Source organism: Pyrus communis, chromosome 7 (assembly GCF_041283825.1).
Source record: "Pyrus communis isolate YQ-2024b chromosome 7, ASM4128382v1, whole genome shotgun sequence".
Taxonomy (NCBI): domain Eukaryota; kingdom Viridiplantae; phylum Streptophyta; class Magnoliopsida; order Rosales; family Rosaceae; genus Pyrus; species Pyrus communis.
In genome coordinates this window covers 31,031,046-31,042,078 of record NC_142571.1, presented here as the reverse complement: position 1 = coordinate 31,042,078, position 11,033 = coordinate 31,031,046, and the positions used below count along the sequence as shown (strand labels likewise).

Sequence of the window (11,033 nt, the reverse complement as noted above, 5' to 3'; positions counted from 1 at the left end):
GATGCATATGCATGCGTTACAAGTTAAGAGTAGGAAAAGCGAAGATTGGATTGGTTGAAAGTGAAATTCCCGTTAACAATTCTATATATAGATAAAGCAAAAAAAAATCTACAAATTCTTGTCAAAGCGTTTATATCTAACGCACACTTAATTCACAAGCATGCGACGTTTTGGTATCAACTGTAGTAAAATTAACGGCTGAGTTGAAGGGCGGTGTCAAAGTCGACCATGAGTTTGTTGAGTTTCTCGTTGCTTATCTTCTGTTGGTACACCACCATTGTCTCCGTCTCCTCGAAACTGCAATCGTACGTTTCAACTTTCAACACAAATTGTTCAAATCATTTCACTTCAGACGAGAGAGAGAAGCAAAGCATGAATTGAAATGACAAGCGAGTGAGAGCAAATCAAACCTTGGGGTTTGGGATTGGGATTGGATTTGCGTTTGGAGAAATGAAGTTTGAGAAGGCAGCAAGAGCATGCGGGCGAGCTCAACGGCATCTTTGTAGCAATTGATGACTCTGTCGAAGCATACGTATCTTCCGTAGGATGACGCGTCTTCAAAGACGGAGATGTGTGCGTCAACAATGAACTCGAGATCAACAGTCACCAACAGCCCATCTTGGTACATCTCAGCCGCGCCTTTTAGATGCGGATTAGTGATGGTGAGATCGGGGCTCATCAACAGCCCGCCATTTACTGACACCATGTTCAGTCCTCGGTCCATTGCTAGAGCCCATGCCGTCTTCTCGGCTAAGGTCTTCGAGAGGGCATGCCACAGCTGATCAGAACATTTTGATCAATGTAAAATGACTGAGCTGTTAAAATTGAGCTAAACCATACGGGATTGCATTCGGCTCACTTTATCTACGCGGCAATAACAAAATCGCTTATGTTTATGAAATGAAATAATACCTTGAATTTTTTACAAAAATTGACATCGCTCCAGTTTCTCTCATCAATGTCATGGGAGGAGGATGGCGAAGTTGTACGGTCGTCCCTCCAAATCACAGCTGTTACAGAGGATGTAAAGACTACTTTGTGTATGGTATCAGTTTGGGCACAAGCTTCCAGTACGTTATGAGCTGCTCTGACCTCTGCCTCTGCCATAAATTCCTGCATCAAATATTATACATAATTAATCGATGTGGATTAAGTAAAGGCAAATAAGTTGGTTAATGGAGTATTGGAATGGAAGGTCGGGTGGTCCGAAGGAGGCTCGAAAGAGTAGAAAAGGGCAGAGCATCCTTTCAAAGCGTCCATAATGCTGTGGTAGTCAAAGGGGTCTGAACGGAAAACGCTCACTTTCTTCTTCTTTACCAATTCGTCATGAAAACACCCTGCTTCATCACCAACACCCGCACCCGCACCCGCACATATAATAATTCATTAAACAAATGGAAATAAATGGAAATCGGAAGACTAAACTCTCAAGAAAGGAGGACGAGTTGCAGTGTACGTATGAGCTAAAAGACTTCCATATATCCAGCTTGCTAGTTGATTGGTTTCTATTTACTCCTCTGACAGAGGATTGGAAATAACATAAAGACTGCATTTCCAAGGAGGAGGAAGAAGAAGAAAACAATTCAACAAGATATCTATAGATTACAGATAGATACATGGGTAATAGGTTAACATACGTACTGTGATGGGTTTGGAGTGCAGCATGGACTGCATAGCCTCTGTGCAAGAGGCGGTGGACGAGAGAGGAGCCCAGGCGGCCGGACGCATCCATGACGCAGACTGTGGTCGTCCTTGAACATGGACTAATTTCATCAGCACCATCATCATCAAAACTACAAATAGCATCTGCTGCAGAAGCCATCGATGGATGGATGGATGGGATGGATAGCAGCTATATGGGAATGAGGGAGGGATCTGAATTTCTGAAATATAGTCTAGGGAATGCCTTGGGATTTGGATTGCAATTGAATTAGGGGCTAGCACATAGCAGCAGCTGCAAAGTCCAAGCACTTAATGGTGGAATTGAAGCAGGTAGGTAGGCACGTAGCTACAACCTATAACTAGTACAGGCAAGAGTAGTATTTAATGCTGGGGGGTTGGACCGTTCACCGTTGGAGAAGGGTATGGACACCGCCAATGCAATGCAGAAGAAGACGACATCAATATATAGAATCAGATTATATATTATATGTATACACGGCGAGAGATGGTTGTATAATATATATTATACATAATCATCAACATACAGAATCAGATAAGAAAGCAGGGTGGCATAAAACTAATTTTGTTTGTTTATTGACAGTTAAGCGGCATAAAACAGCTCAAGTCTGCAGCAAAGCGAGCGAGCAGGCCCGCCGGCCATACAAATTATTGTACATGGAGCTCATTCTGTCCATACATACATGACCGGGATGGGGAACGACGAACCTAACTAAATAATAATTCATATTCCATTATTCCAAACAGCCTGCCTTCCTACAGGCTACAACTACAATACAATTTGATGCATGCAATTAAGTTCCTCTTCCAAAATTGCAATAGAATTATAGCAGGTTATGTCTACAATGACCAAGCAACAGAGCCATGTCCATGTTGGTTCACTTATTCATATACCCATCTTAACACAGCAACAAGTTCATCGTATTGCCATATTTTCCACAAGACAACTTCAATTCCATTGAGACAAGAGGAGCACCTGCACCGGAGGAATTTCTTCGTGATAATACTTGGGCCCTAAACATCTTTTATCCAAATACATGGGTCAATAACATGTTCATTGTTCTAAAAAATTAGGGATGTGTTATGAATTGTTTGTGAGCCAAGTCATTGGAATTTCAAAACAAAATCACACGTGTTGCATTATTACTGGCACATATCCTTCGGTAAGGGCTCAGGACCCAAGTATTATCCATTTCTTTGAGTCCCTGGTATTCTGCACCGGACATAAAGGTGAGAAGCAAAATCAAACATCTGCCTACAGCTATCTCATGAGAAGAGGATTACATTAAAACCTTGGGGTCTAAACAAAGACGGGACGCAACTATCTCAAAACGATAATTCTTCTGGCACTTCTTGAAATTCGCTCAACAGGAAGCTCTTGTACTTGTCTTCAAGATCCCCACCTGGGGACATGTAATACAACATTTCCAGTTCAAAATTATACCTACAAAATTTACTTAACAACAAGGGAAAGCAATAAAACAGCATGAGGTTACTTTTAGCTTCAAATGGTGGGATGTTCTCGGACAAAGTTGATTGCACCAGATTAGCCAAATCTTTGCCTGATACATCAACAAATGAATTATATTGACTAAATGCATTTAAGTCTGCAAACTCCTTAAATTCACGTATAAGCAATCATCACCAACTTATAAGTTAAAACTCAGATTTGAAACATGGTAGAAAAGTAGGATTTCAAGTCGTGGATTTCATACTGCAGCTAGTTCAAGCGCTAGACAATTTTCTAGGATATGAGTAACTGTATCAAGATTCAAGAGGCTTGCTCCTATGACCTATCCAAAAGAAAGCTGAAAGTCATCCCATTTTCTCTTACCATTTACATTCTTTTCTTCTCCATTGACATTCAATAAGTAAGATGAGATCTTGTCATCTTGCAACTGCAGAACCACCCAGAAAGGTAAATTGTTCACATTATTGACAAATTCATAACACGGCATTAACAAATCTATATGAATGGGCAAAGCATATTATTAAAGAAACAATTATTATTTGACCTTGGACAGAAATGCCTTAGCTAGTTCCATTGGGTGAATAGACGAGGGGCCTTTGTTGTATGCGGGCATGAACTTCCCATTCTGATAACCAGCTAAGAAGTGATAAGCTGCCTGGCCAGGGGAGAGCTTTGAAACAGAAGGGATAACGCCAGTACTGCTTGAACAGAAAATAGAATAAAAAGCAATGCAAGGTCACTATGCGCAGCACACATTAGGAAAGAGGATTAACATGAACGGAAGCAGGAAGTGTGGGGTTTTCTGAAAGATTACTGATATGCAACATACTTAGAATGAACACAAAACAACCTTTGGATGACAGTTACAGTGTAGTGATATGTGTAAGATAACAATTCGGCTAGCACAGCCAAAGACCGATGCTCATTCCTATTCGAAACATGCTCAAATGGAACCGAACAATTCTTTACAGGATTCTATTACCTGTCAGAAGATGCAAGGACTACAACAGATGGGAACTTGAACAGATTTTGGCCACCAGTTTGAAACAATGGTGCAACACCTTCAGAAGAAAGAATTACACCTGCCTCCTTAGGCACCAACAGATGTCTGCAGCTCTTAAAGGTACCTTTGGCTGCAAATATAAGAACCACAGAATCACCAGACACTAGAAGCCTGAAAATTTGAACCTCCCAGTGTAAATCACCCATGGTATAGTAATAAAGACTGTAATGCTCAGTAAAAGAATAGAGAACCTGTACCTTGCACATAGTGGAAGGCCTCCCCGTGCAAATATAACAGGTCCAGACAAGGCCGCTAGTGCTTCTTTAGTTACATTTAAATCTGAGAAGGCTTTACCACATAAAACAAGTGATGAACGCTCAATATCAGCAGCTATAAATCCATTAATTCCTTTAGATCCAAGGTCAATAACATCCCCAATTCCTGAACTGCATGATCAAATATATATCAATAAACATGTAATCAACATTGATGTCATGAGAAATTCTTAAAGCGTGTTTTCTTTTAGTTGGTTGCACAATGTACTCAACCAAGACACGTTAGATAATGAAAGTTGATTACCTTATAGAAGTAGCCACATAAACTGTCAAAGGACATGAATCGTGAGAAACTGCACGGGTGGAAGTCCCCCAGAGAATACGGGATAGTGAGAGCACAGCAGACGGACTATCACTTATTAAACGAACTTTTGCATCACATTTTGGTAATGAACCGATAGCACCGTCATGAACAAAAATGTTGGAGATGGATGATATATGACTTGTGACCTGATAATATGAAATAAAAGGTAGTATAATAAACACGGCGAAACGAATGCAAGACAACAGAAAAAAGAGAAAGGAGAAGATTGAAACGTGCATGTTTCAAAAGCTTAGTGAACTGTGGCTTGGAAATTTGGGAAGCTCCTCCTCCTGCTGCTGCTGCTGCTCCTATTCCATGGAAATGTCCTCTAACAAGAAGTGGAAGTCCTGACAATGATTCTAAACGGGAAACAAAAAGTTAAACAAAAAGAAAGAAAGAAAGTAATGATGATAATATTGCCAACCTGGAATTGTTGCACCCTTGTGCTGAAGCTGAGAGGAGGTCAAATTATGAAAAGCTTGGTGGTCGACAATTACACCTTTGCCGGCCAAAGCCATGCTAAGACCACACGAGAAATCGAGGACCCTCCCTGTCCCTGTCCCTGCCTCCGTCCCTGCCGGCCGTGCCCCTGCAATAAAGATTAAGCCATGAGTCAGCGAATCAGCAAGTGAGCTGCAAGGCTGAAACTGCAACTTTCTGCACATTCCAATACATGCATTTACATGAAGAGAGAGAGAGAGTGAGTGACGCACGCACGCGTTGGGAGGAGAGGAAGAAAGGCAGGGATGTTGAACTGAATGAGCCTTCAATGAACCGCTCCAAGTTGAAGTTGAGGATTCTCATCATCCTCTCTCTGTCTCTTCCTCTGTCTCTTCCTCTCTGTCTCTTCTTCTTCCTCTTCCTCTTCCTCTCTGTCCCTTCCTCTTCCTCTTCCTCCGTCGGCTATCCAGTGTATCAATATCAATTGATTTGGGGATGTCGGTCGTTTGTTATAATTGCCGTAAAATAAGCTATGCTACTAGCCTGTGCCGTTGTACGGCACCACCACCACCACCAGAGAGTAGACTAGAGTAGAGAGTTTTATTCTCTTGCCGGCGTCTGATAGTGATACCGATTGGCGGCGGCAGCAGGAGCAGCGAGCCCATACGACATTATATGGGCCTATTGGGCTCTAAACCAAGTCTGCGCCTTTCTGGACTCTATCTCTCACTACTACAGTAGTTCATAAAGGCATAAGCAGGGAGTTTCAGTTTTTTATATATAAATTTTTTTTAAATAAAAAAAATCACAAAAGGAGAGCTTGCTTGACGTAGAAGAAGACGCTGACAATTGAAATCGGAGCTCCAGGTCAGGTGGATCTCATCTCATCTCTTCAGCAGTCAGAGAAGTGAGTGAGTGAGTGAGTTGCCTTCAATTTGCTTTCTTCAGGTAGGATTAGGATTAGGATTAGGGTTATTCAGTCTCATCACTTACTATTTGTATATGTCTCGCTCCCTCTCGCACTATTCAGTTAGAAAAATTACACCTTCGTCAATCAATCAGGCAGACTACCTCGGTGATGGGAACACTGAGCTCCCAAATTTTGAATTTATGTCCATGGGAGAAGCCTCTTTCCTTCCATGTTTGTGGGACCCATGAAACCTTTACACCCCTTCCCTTCCCTACCACTTTTGATGCCGGATGCGGAGTCGATTTGAATTTCCTCAACACCACCGCTCCCACCACCTTCATGGATTCCTCTGGTCCTGCCCTCGCGCTCGCGCCCCCTTCAATTGCAGAGCCTCATGACGCCATGGAGTTTGAATCTCATGAAGCCGCATACACCTTCTACAAAGCATATGCCAAGTCCGTCGGTTTCGGCACTGCTAAGTTGAGCAGTCGTCGCTCTAGAGTATCCGGGGAGTTCATTGATGCCAAATTTTCATGCATCCGATACGGAAACAAGCAGCAGTCCGATGATGCCATCAATCCTCGACCTTCTCCCAAAATTGGCTGCAAAGCATGCATGTCAAGCGCAGGCCAAGTGGTAATTGATATGTTTATAGTTTCGTAAAGGACCACAACCATCAGCTTTTACCAGATCAAGCACATTTCTTTCGCAGCCACAGAAACACTGACCCCCTTAACAATGATGTTAGAATCCGGAGACGCAAGAGTTTAGCTGCAGTGTCCAGCCTCTTCAGTGCCTATCGAAATGTTGATTGTCTGGAGAGTTACTTGCGAAATCAGCATGACAATGGACGGAGTTTGGCTTTAGAAGCAGGGGATTCTCAACTGCTGCTTGAATATTTTATGCGCATGCAGGAAGACAATCCAAAATTCTTCTATGCAGTTGATCTGAATGAAGAGCATGGGTTGAGAAATGTGTTCTGGGTTGATGCCAAGGGAATGGAAGATTACACTAACTTCAACGATGTTGTTTTCTTCGACACCACATACTTCACATACAAGTATAAAATACCGCTGATTCTTTTTATAGGAGTGAACCATCATATTCAGCCCACATTACATGGCTGTGCTTTGATTGCAGATGAGACGGTTCATACTTTTATGTGGCTAATGCAAACATGGTTAATAGCAATGGGGGAACAAGCTCCGCGAGTAATACTCACCGACCAGAACGACGCCGTCAAAGCGGCTATTCCAACAGTATTTCCAGGCACACGCCATTGCTTTTCTTTATGGAACATAATGGAGAAGATGCACAGACAGCTCGAGTTTCTAAGCATGTGGCATGATAGTTTTATGGAAAAATTTAGTAAGTGTATCTTCAAATCCTGGTCAGAACAACAATTTGAAAAGAGATGGTGGAAACTTATTGATAGATTTAAATCTTAGGGACGTTGAATGGATGCAGTCATTGTTTGAAGATCGTACTCGTTGGGCCCCTACTTTCATGAGAGATATATCCTTCGCCGGGTTGTCTCCAACTTCACGGTCAGAAAGTTTGAACTCTTCCTTTAACAAGTATATTCAAGGGGAAACTTCACTGCGAGAGTTTATGGAAAGATACAGAGCAATTCTTGAAGATAGGTATGAAGAGGAACTGAAAGCAAACTTTGATGGTTGGCATGAAACGCCTGAGTTAAAGTCTCCGTTTCCGTTTGTGAAACAAATGTCACTAGTGTACACACATAAGGTTTTCAAATACTTTCAAGTTGAGGTTTTGGGAGCAGCTGCTTGTCATCTTAAGAAAGAAAATGAAGGCGAGACATCAACTACGTACAGTGTTAAAGACTTTGAAGACAATCAGAATTATACTGTAGAGTGGAATGAATCAAAATCAGATATATATTGTTCTTGCCACTTATTCGAGTATAAAGGTTATCTCTGTAGACATGCTATTGTTGTTCTCCAAATGTCTGGTGTTTTCATCATCCCTCCCAAATGTATATTGCAGCGATGGACAAATGCTGCTATGAGCAGGCATGCCATTGGTGAAAGAGTGGATGAAGTTCAGTCTAAAGTCCGTCACTACAATGATTTATGTCGAAGAGCCATAATATTGGGTGAAGAAGGGTCACTCTCGCAAGAAGGTTACGATGTAGCATTATCTGCCATAAAAGAAGCGTGGAAGCAATGTGCAAGTTTAAACAACTCGATTGAGAACAATGCAAAACCTCATGATTCAGCAATGCATGGTGTTTGCGGTGTTGATGAAGAGAATCAATGCAGCACTACATCTAGTGCCAACAAGACTCCTAGGAGAGCCGGGTTCAGGAAGGAGGTGGCTAGGAATGGGAATAACACAAGCAAGAAAGGAAAGGTACCTGATGGTTTATGCGGTCATTTTCTTCATTGTTTTTCCATTTTGAAAATAGCTTTTAATTTGTTTGTCTGAATTTGGGAAAAGGTGAGTAGTGAAAAATGATAGAGCATTACTAAGGACTCAAGTTTGCTTAATTGGTACCTCAGCTGGAAGCTACGACCGTTGGAACGCAAGACGGCCTTCACCAAATGGTATGTTTCCTGATAGTCAATTGTACACAAATTTAATAGAGGTATTCCCAAAAATGAGCCACCTCTGAAAACTGCTACTTTTGAAGATTTTGGTCTTTCCAATCAAGACACTTTTCACTGTGCAGAAAACAAAAGCATTAATGCTGGACAGGGATCTGCTGAGGGGCCATATGATCTAATTGGGAAATAAATTGAATCACGGATTCTAATACTGATGCTATAACTTAGAATTGAGGATGGCAGAGTTTTACTGATCATGAGGCCATGTTGTCATGTTCAAGGGTTTGGGTTGAGGATTCTGAACTTGTTTGATGCAGGTTGACGGGGTTGAGTTAAACCATATGAACGCAATGGTTTGTTAACATATTGAACAGTGCTTATACGTACGCTATGTGAAGTATATTGAACCTTTTCTTAGGTGTATGATGTTTGGGGTGAACCCAATTTTGAACTTGAATCTTGGTGGATATTGAACAGTGCTTACAGATGTTAAGCATAACTTACGTTCCATTTTATATCAAATCCAAGTTTAATTATCACCGATACCGCATGAATAATTTGATTTGCGTGTATACCATTACAATGTATAGGGCACTTTTCAATTGCTCTATGTGTGCGATGTGTGAAACTGGTGCTATTAGTAAAGTGTTGATCTCCAACTCTAAGGTCGGATTTTGTATTGAAAAAATGGAGGTGGGCATGAAGTAGAGCATATGAGACTAATGGAAACTTGTTACTTGTGGCAGCAACTTTCGGACTCGAGGCCCATGCAGTTGCATAATGTGGTGCCCACAATGTTTCGAAGTGTTGCATTGACACATCTCCATAATATGGCCTCAACACATGTGCATGAGAATAATCTCCCTCAATAACTCAAACATTGCCTTCTCTTTTAAAGGGAGAGACCTCAGACCAGTATGCCTGTACAGACGAACTGCTGAAGGATGGACTGGCTGCAGTAAAAGTAAAGGTCAGGTGTGGTTGCTGGTAAATTATATGTTGTGCAGTTAGGTGGGAAGCAGTTGGATTTCAATTGGTAATTCCCGTGTAAAACACTTGTTTTGTAAGTTGTGCATTTCATTTCATTTCGTGAGCTTTTTGTTCGACGAGTTGACTTGTTTGCGTGAGCTGTTAGAGAGTCGTATGTGTATTTCATTAGGGGTTGGGTTGGGTTGCGTTGGGGGTTTCAAGTGAGTAGTATGGAAAGAATCATTTACTTGCAGAAACTTGATTCAAGAAGGAACGAACGATACGAGATAGGGGAAGCAAAATAGAGTAAAGTATCTACTCTTTTTCTTTTTCTTTTTCTTCTTTCTTTTTCTTTACAGCATCTGAGGCTGAGCATTCCAAAATCCGATTCCTATTCTTTCTTTACTCGGTAAATGGAGAATAAATGTGTAGATAAAATTTTAAAAGTTAAAAGACATAAAAGTTGATGATTCATTTAGAGTAATGCTAGGGAAACTAAATTTGTAGACTAAATTTGCAAACTAAATAATGTGTTACCAATAATAAATAGACAAGTTTATTAATGTTTAAGTAATAATTCACTCATCAACTTTCATATAATTTAGTTTACAAAATTTAGTCTACAAATTTTGTTTTCCTAGCATTACTCATTGACTTATTACTTAAGCGTTAATAAACGTGCTCATTCATATTGGTAACACATTATTTAGGTTGCATATCTCCAAACATAATCTCCTTAACATTTTCCTTTTATACATTAGAGAAATATTAGGTAGACCAACTTTTAGACTGCATTTGTAAATCATGTGATGCGTTATCAATAAAAAATAAACACGTTAATTAATCATATGATATACTACCAATAAAAAATGAGTACATTAATTAATATTTAACTAATAATTCTAGGGTTGTGATATCCACACACCTCTATTTACTTCTTCCGCATTTTTTTAGTTTTCGGCCGTTTGATAGGATGAATTGAAAAATATTAACCGACAAAATTAATAAAAGGTGTGTGATAAGTAAAAAAAAATTGTGTGGATAGCACTCTCCTAATTCTATCATCTAACTGTTGATGTCAGACAATATGATTTGAAAAGTTAGACAACGTGATTTAAAAAACAACAAGGATTGTCTGACCTTCTACTTTCGATGCCCTCTTATGTTATTTTGTTTGTGTGGTCATGGTTAAGTCACGTCAATATTTTATATTACTGTTCATTTTTATCTTATTATCTCTATAAAAAAAAATATAATATAAAATATTGACATAATTTAACCGTGACTACACAAAATAAGAAGACATGAAAGGCATCGAAAATGGGAGGGTAGACAATCCTTGTCTTTTAA

General features: G+C 40.3%; 2 protein-coding genes and 1 pseudogene across 10 annotated transcripts; 1 reads left to right on the top strand and 2 right to left on the bottom strand.

The window, feature by feature from the left end:
- Positions 1-30: 30 nt before the first annotated feature.
- LOC137733954 (cinnamoyl-CoA reductase-like SNL6) lies at positions 31-1,784 on the bottom strand. The gene is made up of 4 exons (XM_088697165.1): positions 1,642-1,784; positions 913-1,113; positions 411-778; positions 31-297 (listed from the first exon to the last, which is right to left on the bottom strand). The coding sequence occupies exons 1-4, from the start codon at positions 1,780-1,782 to the stop codon at positions 192-194; spliced, it is 816 nt and encodes a 271-aa protein (XP_088553291.1). The 5' UTR covers positions 1,783-1,784; the 3' UTR covers positions 31-191.
- Positions 1,785-2,229: 445 nt separating this feature from the next.
- Positions 2,230-6,059, bottom strand: LOC137734591 (uncharacterized). 8 transcript variants are annotated; one of them, XM_088697159.1, is made up of 11 exons: positions 5,477-6,059; positions 5,218-5,382; positions 5,031-5,152; positions 4,734-4,939; positions 4,412-4,600; positions 4,134-4,325; positions 3,696-3,849; positions 3,515-3,578; positions 3,177-3,242; positions 2,965-3,083; positions 2,230-2,893 (listed from the first exon to the last, which is right to left on the bottom strand). In XM_088697159.1, the coding sequence occupies exons 1-10, from the start codon at positions 5,598-5,600 to the stop codon at positions 3,007-3,009; spliced, it is 1,359 nt and encodes a 452-aa protein (XP_088553285.1). In that variant the 5' UTR covers positions 5,601-6,059; the 3' UTR covers positions 2,230-2,893; positions 2,965-3,006. The 8 variants fall into 8 exon arrangements, 7 of the variants coding, with proteins under 7 accessions (XP_088553285.1, XP_088553284.1, XP_088553288.1 ...); XM_088697158.1 differs by having other exon boundaries at positions 2,973-3,083; XM_088697162.1 differs by having other exon boundaries at positions 5,507-6,059.
- Positions 6,060-6,312: 253 nt separating this feature from the next.
- Positions 6,313-10,015, top strand: LOC137734589 (protein FAR1-RELATED SEQUENCE 4-like; annotated as a pseudogene). Its single transcript, XR_015964318.1, has 3 exons — positions 6,313-8,524; positions 8,665-8,714; positions 9,461-10,015. The product of XR_015964318.1 is annotated as a protein FAR1-RELATED SEQUENCE 4-like (transcript).
- The last annotated feature ends 1,018 nt before the right edge of the window (positions 10,016-11,033 follow it).

What these genes read in the sequence shown, in the direction of transcription:
- LOC137733954 (XM_088697165.1), bottom strand. Translation starts at nt 1,782, where the DNA reads ATGGTGCTGATGAAATTAGTCCATGTTCAAGGACGACCACAGTCTGCG. An exon ending in ATTTTTGTAAAAAATTCAAG is followed by an intron (nt 779 to 912) that starts GTATTATTTCAT and finishes TGTTCTGATCAG; the next exon opens with CTGTGGCATGCCCTCTCGAA. An exon ending in TCCCAATCCCAAACCCCAAG is followed by an intron (nt 298 to 410) that starts GTTTGATTTGCT and finishes GTACGATTGCAG; the next exon opens with TTTCGAGGAGACGGAGACAA.
- LOC137734591 (XM_088697157.1), bottom strand. Translation starts at nt 5,600, where the DNA reads ATGATGAGAATCCTCAACTTCAACTTGGAGCGGTTCATTGAAGGCTCA. An exon ending in GGCCTTCCACTATGTGCAAG is followed by an intron (nt 4,326 to 4,411) that starts GTACAGGTTCTC and finishes TCAAATTTTCAG; the next exon opens with GCTTCTAGTGTCTGGTGATT. An exon ending in CCCACCATTTGAAGCTAAAA is followed by an intron (nt 3,084 to 3,176) that starts GTAACCTCATGC and finishes ACATGTCCCCAG; the next exon opens with GTGGGGATCTTGAAGACAAG.